Source organism: Myotis lucifugus, unplaced genomic scaffold (assembly GCF_000147115.1).
Source record: "Myotis lucifugus unplaced genomic scaffold, Myoluc2.0 scaffold_150, whole genome shotgun sequence".
Taxonomy (NCBI): domain Eukaryota; kingdom Metazoa; phylum Chordata; class Mammalia; order Chiroptera; family Vespertilionidae; genus Myotis; species Myotis lucifugus.
In genome coordinates, this window is record NW_005871198.1 from 2,291,443 (window position 1) to 2,307,615 (window position 16,173).

The following is a 16,173-nucleotide window of genomic DNA, read 5'->3' on the forward strand; positions in this document are numbered from 1 at the left end:
AAGAGAACTTGAGACTTAATCTATACCCAGATATTCGGCGAAAGAATCTTTGAAACCTATAGGCAGGAGGGTATATTACTCCTGGAACCTGCTCCAGGCATTGGCTTTTCCGGATTTGCCGGGAAAGCCCATCTGCCCTCCAAGCTGGATGAAATAAGATAGATTTGCTTGCTTTGCTTTTTCAATAAAGGTGCATGCTTTAATTGCATTAATAAATGGGCTTTTCACAATGCAGTCAAGGTCTCTCGTGTAAGTTCACTTATTGAGTTTATTTGAGCCAACCTCTCGACAATTGCTGGGCAGCAGAATCTCTACATATTGGGATAATGTTTCGGAGAATGGACGTTTTCCACCTTGTTTTATACATAACAATCAAAGGAGATGTCAGTGGGTTCCATGAAATACATTGGTGATAGATTAGGGAGGTGGGAGGAAGTAAAGTGGGGAAACCTCTGGGATTGGATAAAAAGTAAAATGATCTACACATACTTCTTTTATATAGGTGGGTACAGAATAGTTAACAGTCAGCAATTAACAAGATAACTAACAATGAGGGAATTTGTGATCTTTGCTCTGGTGCCATTCGTTGTGTCTGAGGGGTCCGGGAGGAAAGGGGTAGGTTACAAGTTACCCTGACATTCCACAGATATGTTATCTTAGATGCAAAAGGACAATAGGCACAAGTAAAGATCAAAGTTGATCTTTGTCAGGGAAGATACTGGCCTAGGACATGACTACCCACTATAAATTGCTTTTTAATGAGGTTTTAATTTCAGACCACCCTTTGTGGTACTTTAGGTCTCTTGAGCTTGCAAGGCCATCAGCAGGCCTTCCTTGAGTTAGGTTAGCATGTGGCCCCTTTTTGTTCACACAAGCAAGGTGATGTTCTTTTCTTTCAACCATTTTCACTTCTATTCTGGCCCCTCAGTTCTGCTTGGATGGTGGGCAATTTTATCCCCAGATTTTAAGGGTTGTTCCTCCTTGTCCTAATGTTGTGGCAAAATTCTGAAAGGTTTACATAATCCTACAAAGGCAGGCAATCTAGTCCCTGAGAGAAATTCATAGCTACTGCTGACATTAATGCAACCCATGTGCAAGGACTCTCCCAGCTTTCTTTCTTTCTTTTTTTAAAAAATATATTTTTATTGATTTCAGAGAGGAAGAGCGAGGGTGAGATAGAAACATCAATGATGAGAGCGCATCACTGATTGGCTTCCTTCTGCACGCCCCCTACTGGGGATGGAGCTCGCAACCAGGGCATGTGCCCTTGTCTAGGAATACCTTCCAGGCCCTGTGCCGACTAGTGTTATGATAAATAACGAAAGGACATCCAGCTGATGCAAACAGATGTTTCTCTTTTCAGACAGTCACGAAGCGTAGTGTGTCCGAGGATCGCACAGTAGGGTGGAGGGCCCAAAGCTTTTACAGGACAAAGAACAAAGAAAAAGTGAGAGAGAGGAAACAGGGATCCTTCAGTCCGAAGGCCAAGGCTCTACCCACTGAGCCAAACCAGCCAGGGCTCTCCCCGCTTTCTGCCTCCACACTTCAGGGCACAGGCAATCTCTGCAAATCTTCTGGGTGCTCATATCAGCTACGCAGGTTCACTGCCATCAGGGACACTGTGGGTCTTCTCGCTTGGCCACGCGAGCTGGCCCCAGCCTTTCTCAGTTGCCTGTTTCCGAAGCCAACGTCGGAATCCGAAAATAAACGGGGTTTGGCAGCTCCTCTCCTGCACCAGCTTAACCCTCCGTCGCAGAACCGAGAACGGGAAGCACGTACAATAGGAGTCCCCGGCCCGGTTCGCTGGGGACACCAGGAAGGGCGCCGGTGGCCTTGCGGGGGCGGAGGGCGGGTGCTGAAGGGCGGAAGAGGGCGCGTGAAAGCGGAAGAGGGGCACGTGGGAGCGGAAGAGGGGCGCGTGAAAGCGGAAGAGGGGCGAGGGGGAGCGGGAGGGAAAGTCAGTGCCAGGCGCCTCCCAAGAGTTGGCCGGACGGGCTGCATTTTAGGTGTCGGCTAGGAAAGAGCCCTAGCATGTGGCTGTGTAATGGACTTCAGCGTTTATCCACACGAATTGCATTCCGGGCCCCGCCGGGCCCCGGCGGCGCGGTACCCGCGGGGCCGCCGCGCGGTCCACTGCCCTCTGCTGGGCGGGCGGACGCAGTGCCCAGCGCCGCCGCCGGACGTGGCCAGGTGAGAGCGCCGGAGGGAAAAACTTGCTTGAGAACGTGGGGAAATAGCCGAATCGGGAGGCAGTATTTCAACGCACGGATTTAAACTAGGAATACCTTCCAGGCCCTGTGCCGAGTAGTGTTATGATGAATAACGAAAGGACATCCAGCTGATGCAAACAGATGTTTCTCTTTTCAGACGGTCACGAAGCGTAGTGTGTCCGAGGATCGCACAGTAGGGTGGAGGGCCCAAAGCTTTTACAGGACAAAGAACAAAGAAAAAGTGAGAGAGAGGAAACATCGGGTTGGCTGGGGCCACACAGGCAGCCTTGTGTAGGTCGGGAAGGCCCCGGGTTGGCTTGGCGTGCGGGGATTTGGCGGCAGGGAACGCCGGGATGGCAGGGAGCTCTGCCTTTGTTTGCGGGTGTGCAGTCCGGGCCAGGTAAGGTTCCCGAGGGCCTGGACGAGTGCCCTTCTCACTGCCTCGCTGTTCAGTTATCTCGCTTCACTGAAACTACATAACGTGCTTCGTGCAGCCAGGTTTCCAACCGTAAGAACGACCAAAGCTGTTCACCTTATGTTTGGAATGTGTTGTAGAATATTTTTGAGCTTCAATAATCCTTTTATCGCTACACACACGGTCACACATGTAGGGGATCAGAACCACAGATGACCTAAAGGACTTACATGCTGAAAAGACTGATAAGGGCTTTGAGAGGAAATCTCCATGGACTCTTCTCCCCCCCTTGTCCCTCACTTCCACATCTGAGAGCCTGCTGTTGACCAGCTCATGCTCTAGGTGCTAGAGGGATCGAGGTCAATGGATATGATCTGTGGAGACCTGTAACTCTCTTGGAAGAAGTAAGTTTTGGGGGAAAGATACAAATTGTGACATCTGCTGGAGGAGGAAGGAACATAGTCACCAGATCAAGCAGCTGACCTTTTGTTGACGTTTTTCTTGTCTGACTTGAAAGCTGAGTGCATACAGTCAGGTGGAGCACAGGCAGTGATCATCGTTCCCATAGGAGAAACCAGCTGGCAAAGAGGAATGGAGTCCCAGCAGGGTGAGTGGTGCGAATAATAAACAGGGTAGATGGAGAGTTGGTTGGTGGACAGATTTTTTTGTTTTTGTGGTTTGTTTGTTTTTGTTAATCCTCACACGAGGATATTTTTCCATTGATTTTTAGAGAAAGTGAAAGGGAGGGGGAGAGACAAGAGAAACATCGATGTGAGAGAGACACAACAATTGATTGCCTCCTGCAAGGGGATTGAGCCTGGAACCGAGGTATATGCCTTTCACAGGAATCGGGTCCAGGACCCTTCAGTTTGCAGGCCGGCGCTCTGTCCACTGAGCCAAACCGGCTAGAGCTTTTGTGGACAGATTTTTAAGCCTCCTATGGCGTTATGGATTCTTAAGCCTTGTATGCCAAAGTATTATTGACAGATACCATTTTGTCAAGCACGGTTCTAAACATGCAAATGACTTCCTAATGGGAAGATTTGGTTAATTATGGGAGAGTGAGTGAGTATTCATAAAGAATATAAATGAAAACAGACATTTAGAGTACTTGATGTAGTCTAGAGTCCTAAAGGAGGTGATCTGAAGTTACTCTGAGGAAGAGAACAGTGTAACAGGTAAGAATCACATTGACAGAGGCTTGGAGTGAAGAGAAAACCTAAAGGATTTGAGAAACTGAAGCAGGTTAATTTGGCCGTGTGATGAAAAGGGTGTGTGTGGCATGTAATGAAACTTGCATGGTACAATATAGAATGACAGCCTAAAACCAAATCCGGACTTGAAAACACGTCATATATTGACTGAAACACAACTTCTGATTTTTTTTTGTTTACTACCTACCTTAGGCTAATTGTTTTCTTGTTGAGTATGCATTTGTGTTAATTTTTTGGTTTATTAAATTTCAGGATGTGTAAAATGGGTTTTAAGAGAACAGCTAGCTTCCCTGTGCAGAGAGGGGAACTCTTGTCACCCGTGCAGCACTGTGAAAAAGGAAGAAAGTGACACCTTTGATCTCAGATGTCTGTGGGCTCCCTTCTCCTTCCCTTTCCCTAAGCAAAGCATTCTGCATGGCAAGTGTTAAACTTTCACTTTGCCCTGAAGAAAGTGTATCGAGTTGTAAATGCCCTAGAACCTGTTCATTGTTTTACGATTCTAGAACTAGCCCACAATGCTGATGCTCAACTACATGTTTATGCAAAACTTGAATCTCAACCCTTGTTCCTTCACTTGTACTTTCAGGTACCATAGTAGCTTAATAGTAGCTAACACCTTGTCATCTCCTCAGCACTGAAGTCTTTGTCTCTGAAATTAGAATTGCGATGAAATTGTACATATTGGCTATGATCAGATTTCTAGAATTGGATTTCCAAACAGAGGTCAGCAACCTGGTAGGCAGGTCTCTTGAGTTTTCATGGTACTATTTTGTGGCACAGACAAGGGAATATGAGGAGAGAAAAGAAGCGAGAGTTAGTGGAAGAGGCAGGAATTGGGGGCGGGGGAGAGAAGAGAGAACATGTGGAATTAATAGAGAGAAGGCTACAGGAAGTATTTATGTTTCCTTGGGAAAATCAGCATATCAAAGATGTCTGATGAGGTATAATATTAGTTACATAAATCTTTTAAATTATAATGATTTAAGGATAAAGAGAAATAGATCTGATGGCATCTGTACCAGTTGTCTTTGTATTATTGGATTGGAAAGAGGGTAATTACATGACTCTTATCCTTACTTTGGTGACATAATTCGTGAAAGAGAAGATATACTATTTATTAATTCCATTATATCACAATAATAATTTAAAATGCTAATGATTTTATGAATCATACTTCATTATTTTCTTATTTAATTCTTTGTTCTTTTCCCCAAACAGAATATAGGCAAATTTATTTTTTAAAAATAGCCACCCTTGCCGAAACCGGTTTGGCTCAGTGGATAGAGCGTCGGCCTGTGGACTGAAAGGTCCCAGGTTCGATTCCGGTCAAGGACATGTACCTGGGTTGCGGGCACATCCCCGGTGGGGGATGTGCAGGAGGCGGCTGATCGATGTTTCTCTCTCATCGATGTTTCTGACTCTCTATCTCTCTCCCTTCCTCTCTGTAAAAAATCAATAAAATATATTAAAAAAAAAATAGCCACCCAAGTTCTTATCAGGTTTCTTTGGCACATTTCTTTTATATTGAAGTATTGTGGAAAAGATCAAGACCTCTGCTCCAATTTAGTTTTCTGATGAGTTGTCTTTTGTATATCTGACATATCCCCAGGGGCAAAACATGCATAAAGCATACTCCAGGTAAAAACAAGCTTGGACATACTGGAGAGAGATAGAGAGGACCTTTTGACTCTAAGTACACATAATAGCAATAATGGATGTCACAAACATAGTGGAAATCAGACACAAAAGAATATATTATTTAATTTATATAAAGTTCAAAGCAGGCCAACAGTCTTGGATATTAGAAGTCAAGATAGTTGTTATTCTTATTTGGAGCGGTGATTGAAAGGTGGCATAACAAACCTGAGATTCATGTTATCTACTGAGTGCTATTATTGGCTTAAATGTGTTCAATGCTGTTCTTTACTTAAATGTAGCTCATTAAGCTGTGTACTTTTCTGAATGTACTAGTATGTTTTATGTCAACAACAATGCTTACATAAGAAAAGCCTGTGGGCAGAGTTGGGATTACCCAAGAGAAGAGAAGAGTGACAAAACCCTGGGGAATACAGAAACCACAGACACATACATCCCTATTTCTTTCCCCATTTTCCTCAGGACCCCTTCCAGCTTTTTCTATGAAAACATTACATAAAGTAAGGATAACGCTAAGAATAAAATTTCTGTTAGAGAACAGGATTGTTCTTAAAACATTTTTGCATTAAGACTATTTCTAAGTGGACATTTGGATTGAATTTCTTCTTAAATTTTGGAAAAGTTAAAGAGTTGGAAAAAGAACAACTGTCATGAGAAAAACTACCTGGAGTCAGGAGATGATGCTAAATACGGGACAGCAACATTCTTCTAAACTTTCCTAGTGTATTAGATCCTAGTAAATGCACTGTAACTATGTCATCATATCTCTGATATACTGAAATAATATACTTTGTGAATTATGTGGTTTGAGAAAGGGGAGAAAGGAAAGGAATTCCATACTGACCATCTTTCTTCAAAAAGTGCTTTTAGAAGTGGGAAAGTCCTCCCAATTAAACAGAAAGGCCTATTAACAAAAAACTAGTACCACAGTGTCTGTTCATCTGCACTGTTGTATGCTTATGTCTCTTTTCCAGAAATGGCAGCAAGTCTTTTGAAGACATCATCTATGTCTCTAAGGACAAAATTGCTCCATCAGACGGGAGTGTCACTTTATAATACATCTCATGGCTTCCATGAGGAGGAAGTAAAAAAAAAACTTCAGCAGTTTCCTGGTGGATCCATTGACCTTCAGAAGGAAGACAATGGCATTGGCATTCTTACTCTGAACAATCCCAGTAAAAGGAATGCCTTCTCAGGTAAAGAGAGCTTTCTTAGGCTTGTTAAAAAGTGACACCAGTTCTAACCTGCTATTACATGACTCTTATCCTTACTTTGGTGACATAATTCGTGAAAGTCATGGAACCCTTTGTAGAACATGGAAACAAAACAAAACTATCATATGCACCGGGAACATTTTTACTCATGGTGGAAGTTTTAATGGTTTTCTTTTTTAAAAACCTGGGAATACAGATGCTGATGAAAAGGAAAATATCAAATTAATCTTGATTATTTTTCCATTGAAATTTATTAACTGCTTACTAACTTCATTTGTTTGTGTTCAGCTAATGTTACTGGGAGACAAAGGAAAGGTGGTTTCAAAGATTTTTAACAACTAAAGAGAAAAACCTATAAATGAAAAAAGAAATTACTATTTAGCTTAAATTTTCCTTTTTGTGAATTGAAATAAGACAGATGTTAAACATGTAATTTCAATCAATGAAAACACTGCACTTGCCTATCTATTTGTTTCTCATTTCCTAACTCGGATACTGGTAAATACCTTCTATTTGCTAGGCAGCACTCTTGGAATATAAAAATTTTATATTTAAGAGACCTGAAGGTTCAGGATACATGTTAATTTGTAATTTTTGGCCAAAGCTCAAATTCGAATTGTGCTACCATGATGTTATGCAAAAGATCACTAAGCTTTTAAACCAGGGACTGTTATGTATACCTCTTTTGTATGTACGTTATAGTACCAACACAATAGGTATTTGACATTCAGTAAATATTTGTATAATATATGACATAAGAGTCTTGTTTGAAGCCTTATGGCTTCTAAATTATTCCTGTTTCTCCCGTATCTTAGCTGTTTATGATTCCCCCTCCCCTCTCTGGCAGGTGTTATGATGCTACAACTTTTGGAAAAAGTGACCGAATTGGAAAATTGGACAGAGGGGAAAGGTCTCATTGTTCGTGGGGCAAAAAATACATTCTCCTCTGGATCTGATTTGAATGCTGTGAAAGCCCTAGGAACTCCAGAGGCAAGTATATATGAATTACATACTGGGCTCTACATGTTTACCAGACAGCTATGGCTGAGCTATTTATATTTTACTTACATGGTTATGATGACAGCTACTCTTTAATAGCTTTCCAAGGATCAGGGTTTTTGTTTTGCTTCTTCAAGATTAGGTTGCAATATTGTTAAGTATTGGGGGAGGCGGCGGGCGGGGAGGAAGAACGAGGAGATTAGCAATAATCAAAGTACATTATTGAATACAGCAAGAACTTGAATTTTAAGTGGAAGCCCCTTAGCATCTCCTGATAAGGAATTTATATGAGGTATACTATAAAGAATCTAACAGCTTTGGTACTTTGGTACATAGCAAGCTTCAACAAATGATAACAATTTAAAGTTTTGCTTTGAATTATTACTCGGATAGAAAAAGAATCCTAATCATCTTCCATTATCAGTCCTCCAAGGAACTTCTTTTTCTTGAATTCAGGCTTCTACACATCCCCTAGGCCCCAAACCACAATAACAACAAAAAACACAAATAACAAAACATGAGAGAAATGAAAAAGGAAAAAAATGTATTTGTTGCCATTAAATTGTAAATGTAGGCTGTATACTTTTAGAGCAGTGGTTCTCAACCTTCCTAATGCCGCGACCCTTTAATACAGTTCCTCATGTTGTGGTGACCCCCAACCATAAAATTATTTTCGTTGCTACTTCATAACTGTAATTTTGCTACTGTTATGAATCATAATGTAAATATCTGATATGCAGGATGTATTTTCATTGTTACAAATTGAACATAATTAAAGCATAGTGATTAATCACAAAAACAATATGTAATTATATATTCAATATGTGTTTTCCGATGGTCTTAGGCGTCCCCTGTGAAAGGGTCGTTCGACCCCCAAAGGGGTCGCGACCCACAGGTTGAGAACCTGTTTTAGAGGATCTGAGTCTGGGGTAATGGATGGGGTATGTTATGTCTCTTCCCCCCATATTACTCGAGTAGAACCCATACTTGTCAGGGGTGTGTGATCTAACTCTCACCTCTAAGTCTTTGCTAATGCCTCATTCAAAGCTGAGCCCCAGGAGTCCTAGAACATCAATAAAATCCCAAACTGCATCATTTGCATTTCAGACAGCAATGCCTCATTCAGAGAGTTTTAAATGAAAACATCATTTTAAAAAAAAGTTAGGTGTATTATTGGCTTTATTTCTTTCTAAACCCTGAAAATATGTTTGTTTGTTTTTTAATTCTTATACATTTGCATTATACCTTTGTGTATATGGTTATTTTTATTTAAAGGATGGAGTGGCCTTATGTATGTTCATGCAAAACACCTTAACAAGATTGATGAGGTAATGTATTTTTCTTTTTCAAATATGATTACTAATAAAACAAAAATAGGTTTTTATTATTCTGTTGTACCAGTAAAAAATAGCTGATTATCAAATTATATTTATTCTAATGATGAACTATTTGTGCCATTTAATTAAATGTTAGTGAAATATACACAAGTATTTAAAAATAAGAGACACGAGAGATAAAAAGAATTTAAAATATAGTACTTTCCCATGAAGAGATTATATTACTAGCTGTATATATTTAGGTATAGACATGGGAAAGTTAAAATACTGATATCAGAGCAGAATAAAGACATGATCAGGAGAGGACACATAAAGATTACCTAAACAAAATTAGTAGAATGTATAGTGAAGTGGTCCATATCCTGAGGAGAGAAAAAGAGCTACCGATTGGAGAAAAAGAACTACAGGTTGGTGAGGAAGATGGATTCACTTTGCATTTGGGATTATAAACAATGACATGTTTGGGCTGATGAGCTTTCTACTTCTATATTCCAACTGGAAACAACTTAAAAACTATAAAAACTAAGGAAATTCCCATTTATTTAGTATATTAATGAATTGGACAACACTGTACTTTTGTTGTTCTTTGTATGTGAGAGTCTAAGAAGAACAATGGAATCATAACATTACTATTCTAAAATACTTTTTTCATTGTATTGGCTCCTGTTCACCTCTTTCTATTATATTTGGCTTTGTTTCTTAAAGTTTTTTTTTAAAAAAAATAATATTATTGTATTGATTTCAGAGAGGAAGGGAGAAAGGAGAGAGATAGAAACATCAATGAGAGAGAATCATTGTTTGGCTGCCTCCTGCACGCCCACTACTGGAGATCGAGTCCGCATGTGCCCTGGACCAGAATTGAACCTGGGACCCTTCAATGAGTATGCAGGCCAGTGCTCTATCCACTGAGCCAAACTGGCTAGGGCCTCAATAATTATTTTTAATTGAGAGAAGTATATTAAGAAATTTTCAGTTACTGTACTTTACAGCTATGCATTTCAATTAGAACCTACAAAAAAAATCCATACTTTCAAAACATTTTAGATTTACCTTTTATGCTGATACAGTCTTGCACTGCAAAGTGGATCTTTGCAAACAGGAAGAGATTTTTTACTGGTACTACAGAACCATTTCTTTATACAGGACTTGTCTCTGGATCATCTCAGTGAGTAGTGAAAAGACAGGAACCTTTATAACTACAGTTTTGGAGCTCATTCTTCTGTACCACATTTCCTCCCTTTGGATACAGTCCTAACTTTTCCATCTATAACCTGATACCAATAAAAACGAAATAAGGCAATATCACATGGAATTATTCCTGATTGCCAGTAAGTAGTTGAGAAGTGCCAGGAGCTGTATATTGTCCAAAATCACCCATTTTTTTGGAGTAAAGTTAGAATCTGACTCTGGTTTTAAAATAAAAAATGATTCAGAGAGGTATTTTGATAAACGTATATGGCATTTTGTATGAATCGTATAAATATCTTCAGTATTATACTGATTTGCTCCTCATAATGCACGGAGTATCCTTTGAGATTTGTTTCTTATTTATTATAAACATAGTTCAATAATTTTGTTTCTATTGCATCTCGTTTTCGATAATGTTTGTAGATTAATATTGAAATTTAAAATGTTAACATACATTTTTCCTTCAATATACAGACTTCCTTTGATAAGTGTCGCACTGGTTCAAGGTTGGGCATTGGGTGGAGGAGCCGAGGTTACTACGGCATGCGATTTCAGGTAGGATGAAAATTTCAGGTAGGATGAAAATTGCATTCCTGCTTGCACAGATATAATTAACATATGCTCAAATTTATTTTTCGTCTCTTAAATAGGAAAATCAATTAGTGAATATTTATTTTTGTTAATCACTAAAGTAGATAATTTTAGTCAGTTGAGCTCTACTATTACTTTATTACCATGCATTCAAAAAGTTAATGAAACAAGTTGATTTTAAGTAAATCAAATCCATTTCAGCAAAATCCCTGAGAAGGGAAGCCAAAGAAATATATGAAACTTTAAGATTCAAAAGAATAATACAAAGAAAAGTAAAAAACTAAAAAAAAAAAAGGAATGGAGAGAGACTGCTGTAGTCATCCTCTTAACCAATAAAAATAAGTTTTCTGTACTTTAAAGCTACAGCTATACATTTATCTTTACTGTGATTTATAGTGACTGGGTTGATTAGGGAATCAAGTTATTTGGGACCAATAACTCTTCAACCCCTAGAATTCTTCTTAGTATTGGATAGCTATGCTTTATAGGGATGGCATCATAGAACCTAATGCTTTACATGTGCCTAAAACTGTGTTCTCAGTTACCATTCCTAAGACCTATTAGCTTAGCTACAAGGAGAACCAGTACAAATGTTCTTTGATCTGTACAGATTTATACATTTGAGCCTCTATAGAGTGCAAACAGTAGTGTATATATAACATACTTGGAAATAAAATGGAAAAAGCAGTAAAAAGCTGGAGCATTAGAGACAGAAACTTAGTTTCAGTCCCAGTTTGCCACTTTTATTTATTTGACTAAGATCCATACAGTAACGATGGGTGTATCCACATTTGATTACTTTCCTCATTTCCCCTCCTCCAAGGTGTCACAGGAAATTTTAAACATTGCCAATAATAATTACATTAATAAACAGAAGATACTTATAATATTTTTACTTGCCAAAAGAAGGGAGTTTGATATGGTTTTATAAATTGAGTCTCCAGTAAGTCTTCAAAATTTCAAGATTTAGGTCTTCCAGTTTTCTATATAGATTAATATTCTTTGCAAATAAATGACATTACAGGTGGTATCAGGTAACTGAACATAAACTCTAGTAATCCTGTAAGGTCTATCAGGAAGCAGTTCTATCTTTGGATATATCTTACCGATTGGACATTTTCTTCATAAAGTATGGTTATATTAATTTTTAGATTAAAGAGTTTTGTGAAAGGGTACATATTTCTCTCATTGTTAAACTATCTGTGTTCTCTTGTCATTAATATATTTTTTGGTCATATGAACTAGCATGTATTAAATGTGTATCAGTATAGAAACATACCGTAGGTATATGATATGTAATGAGTGGAGGTCAGAGTTTAATCATAACAGGTATTTTTACAAAGATTACCGCAAGGTTTGTTAGTTATAAAATATAGTTCAGGAAGGCATACATCACCTTGTAAATGTGGCAAAGGAAAAAAAAACACATGGTATAAAGATGATGATAAAAATTCTTCTTTAGAAGCAAAGAATTCCAAATATAAATAACTTTTGTTGTTATTTAAATAACTTTTGTTGTCATAAGTTCATCTTCATTATCCAGCATCGAGGGCTTTAACAAACTTTTATGTTTAGCTGGTTCTAAATGTATTCTTGACATATCCTTTTCTGTATTGTAGGAATAGCTCTGAGCCAACATTTGTTTCAATTCCAGTTGTAATTTAGAACTGTGATATATTGTTTATTTCTGTGAAAAGCTATTTTATAGGATTGTGTTCAATGTTAACAATATTCCTGTCTCTAAGACTATTTAGCATTATTTCTGTAATTTATATTCTGCTCTCTTCATTTTTGACATTGTTTTCTGCAGTACCTCTCTCAAATTTGGGGCTAGGTTCAGATTCTTTGGACACTTGTTCTTTCTTCCAATTTAAAAATTATGTATTGAAAACTATTTTCATGGCTATTTGCCTCTAAAAGCAATTGTTCATAATTAAGGAAAATTTACCCTTGTAGGAATTCACAGCTCTGAAGAGAAAGTTCTCTTTCCCAGTGGTTTAATAAATAGGCTTTTGTGAGAATTCTCTACTGGAATATTTCTTATGATTAAAGGACCAAAGACTAAGAGTCTGTTATTGTTGGTGCAGCTCTGCATTGAACATTTTAGAAAACTAACTTGTAGTCTTTTTTGGTAATGAGTATTTAAAACAATACTTTTAAAAAAATTAAAATTCAGACATGACCTTTGGTCCAAATTAAGGTTTTAACATAGTGAAAGCTTCTCATTGAAGCCTCCATATAAAACTCATAGGCACCATTCCCTAAAAGTCTATTAATAGTGCACAAATATTTAATTGGCAAATATGAAGCCTTTTGCTATGCTCACTGATTTCTTTGTGTTAACTCCCCTTTATGGTTCCACTTTGCTTATTAATCACCTTATTTATAAAAATCCCAAGATTTGGGGAAAATGAATTCCTGCTACAGGAAGTCATTGCTCTCAGTCTCACCCAAGCTGCCGTCAACTTTCTTACTGGTATCCCTGCTTCCATTCCTGTCTAACTACTATTGTGTGTGAGGTTCAGAGCACATGAAGTTAAACCTACCTGGGTTTCAATTCTGTGATCTAGCTGCACTGGAGACCTTGAGTGAGGTATTTATTTCATTACCTCAGTTTCCCTGTGTAAGATGAGGATATTTCTATACCACATATGGTTGTTCTGAGGATTATTGACATGAAATTCCATCGACAGCCCGGCTGGTGTGGCTCAGTGGTTAAGTGTCAACCCATGAACCAGGAGGTCACAGTTCAGTTCTCAGTCAGGGCACATGTCTGGGTTGTAGGCTCGACCCCCAGTAGGGGGCATGCAGGGGGCAGCTCATCAATGATTTTCTCTCATCACTGATGTGTCTGTCTCCCTCTCTGAAATAAATAAAAACATAGTTTTAAAAAAAGTTTTTAAAAAGTTCGAGAGACAAATAGTGTGCTATTGTCTGCTAAATAAAGTCTTAACACAGCAACCAGGGTAACCCTCCCCTCAGATACTTCTCTCTTGAGTAACCTCTAAATAGCTTCACACTTAAAAACCTCAATTCCCATCTAAGGCCTCTAAGCCTACTTCTCCGATTTCTGCTCCCATTACTCTGTTTACTCCATTCCAGCTACAGTAGCCTGTTCCAGAGATACGAAGTTCTACTTCAAGGGCTTTGCACTTGCAAGCCCTCTTCCTGGAACACTTGCCCTTAAGATTTTTTCATTGCTTACTCACTAGGGTAGCTGCTCAAATATTCAGAGGCCTTTTCCATCTAAACTAGCACATCCCCAACACACATATCTTTATTCTCTAGTCTCTTGCCCCATTTTATTGGTTTCCTTTTTTATTTTAAAGAAAGGGAGAGAAACATTGATGTGAGAACCACCAATTGGTTGCCTCCTGTACACATCCGACTAGCAGTCAAATTCACAACCTGGGTGTGTGCCCTGACCAGGAATTGAACCTGCCACCTTTTGATGTACAAGAAGATGCTCCAACCCAGCCACACCGGCCAAGGCCCATTTTATTTTTCTTCATAGCACTTATCACTGCTGACATATCATTCATTGCCTTTCTCTAACAGGAATGTAAACTGGCATTAGTAGTGCTTAGTACATATTTGCTGGGAGACTGGATAGATGCTGGGTCAAACAATTTTTCTTTTCCTAAGGACTATTGACCCGAACCATGCATTTTTACCCATGGTATCCACCTAACATTTCCAACTCCCATATTTTCACTTAACCTAGGTTTTCTCATTAGGCTACCACTTTACTGATACACTTTGGGCTTTTAGAACTTAACATAAACATTAGATTCTTATTTGCAAAGTAAACGATAAGCAAGCACAACAAAAATGTTGACAGTTTTCAAAGGGAAGTGTTAACTACTGTGTATAAATTGAATTCTATACTTAGCCAGATGTTTTGAACATTGTTTTTAATATATCTATAAAGAGATATGGAGATTTCAGATCAGATCATGAATAGGCGGTACTTTATGATTAAAGTATACATAATTACAATTAAGTTTTTTTTTTCTCTTTTGCAGATTAATGACTAGAGAGAGTGAGATCAGATTTGTTCACAAGGAGATGGGTATAATACCAAGCTGGGGCGGGGCTACCCGACTGGCTGATATAATTGGCAGTAAACAAGCTCTCAAAGTGTTAAGTGGGGCCCTCAAACTGGACTCAAAACTAGCTTTAAGCCTAGGAATGGTCGATGAGGTCTTGCAGTCTTCAGATGAAACTGAGTGTCTAAAAGAGGCACAAGAATGGCTGAATCAGTTTATCAAAGGGCCACCGGAAGTAATCAGAGCTTTGAAAAAAACTGTTTCTTCAGGCAAAGAGCTTTGTTTCCAGGAGGCGTTACAGACCGAAAGAGATCTTGTAGGAACACTTTGGGGTGGACCGGCAAATTTGGAGGCTATTGCTAGGAGAGGAAAATTTTGTAAATAGTTGCTTTTAAATAGGTGTACTACAACTCCAATTTAATGTGTAGAAAAGTTAAATATTAAACATGTCAGTTACTTTGAAGGTATCACTAGTATTTGGGTTTGTTTTTAATCATTTTTTTAATACCTAAACTCATTGGCATGGCTTTCAGTATACTGTAGTCCCCCCTTACCTGCAGGAAATAGGTTCCTTGACCCCCAGTGGATGCCTGACACTGGATAGTACTGAATCCTGTGATGCTTAAATACCTGTGATAAAATTTAATTTATAAATTAGGCACAATAACTAATAAATAACAATAATATACTATAATAAGTTATGTGAATGTGGTCTCTTTTTCAGAATATTTTATTGTACAATACTCACCTTTGCACTATGTGAAGCACTTCATTGCCTCTCTTTGGCATATCCAAATTGCCAGCATCACTGTTCTGGCACTTTGGGGCCATTATTAAGTAAAATAAGGTTTTCTTGAACACCAGCACTGGGATCCTGTGATTCTGATAACTGAGATGGCTACTAAGAGACCAACAGGCAGGTGGAGCATACAGTGCAGATATGCTGGACAAAAGGATTCAAATTGGGCAGGATGATCAGGACAGTGTGAGATTTCATCGCACCAAGAACAACGTGCAATTTAAAACGTATGGTTTATTTCTGGAATTTTCCATTTAATATTTTCAGACTGCAGTTAACTGGATAGCTGAAAACTCAGAAAGTGAAAGCACAGATGGGGGAGGAAACTACTGTATTTGGGTATTTACCAAGTAAACCTGCATACTTTCGGCTTAAAAATTATTACCAATTTCCCAGTTCCCTTAATGGTTCTTAGCCTATAATCAAAGACCAGTTTTTAAAAGGAAAAACTACACAAAACCTATTCATGGTGTTATTTTTCATAAGTCTTTATTCTGTCTT

At 38.6% G+C, this 16,173-nt stretch overlaps 1 protein-coding gene across 5 annotated transcripts; it reads left to right on the top strand.

Moving 5' to 3' along the window:
* Positions 1-2,144: 2,144 nt before the first annotated feature.
* Positions 2,145-15,564, top strand: ECHDC1 (ethylmalonyl-CoA decarboxylase 1). Of its 5 annotated transcripts, none has more exons than XM_023759134.1 (7): positions 2,209-3,029; positions 3,143-3,232; positions 6,470-6,691; positions 7,557-7,699; positions 8,984-9,036; positions 10,708-10,788; positions 14,850-15,564. In XM_023759134.1, the coding sequence occupies exons 2-7, from the start codon at positions 3,217-3,219 to the stop codon at positions 15,256-15,258; spliced, it is 924 nt and encodes a 307-aa protein (XP_023614902.1). In that variant the 5' UTR covers positions 2,209-3,029; positions 3,143-3,216; the 3' UTR covers positions 15,259-15,564. The 5 variants fall into 5 exon arrangements, with proteins under 5 accessions (XP_014316596.1, XP_023614902.1, XP_023614904.1 ...); XM_023759136.1 differs by lacking the exon at positions 3,143-3,232 and adding an exon at positions 4,426-4,574 and having other exon boundaries at positions 2,209-2,451; XM_014461110.2 differs by lacking the exons at positions 2,209-3,029; positions 3,143-3,232 and adding an exon at positions 2,145-2,190.
* Positions 15,565-16,173: the final 609 nt, after the last annotated feature.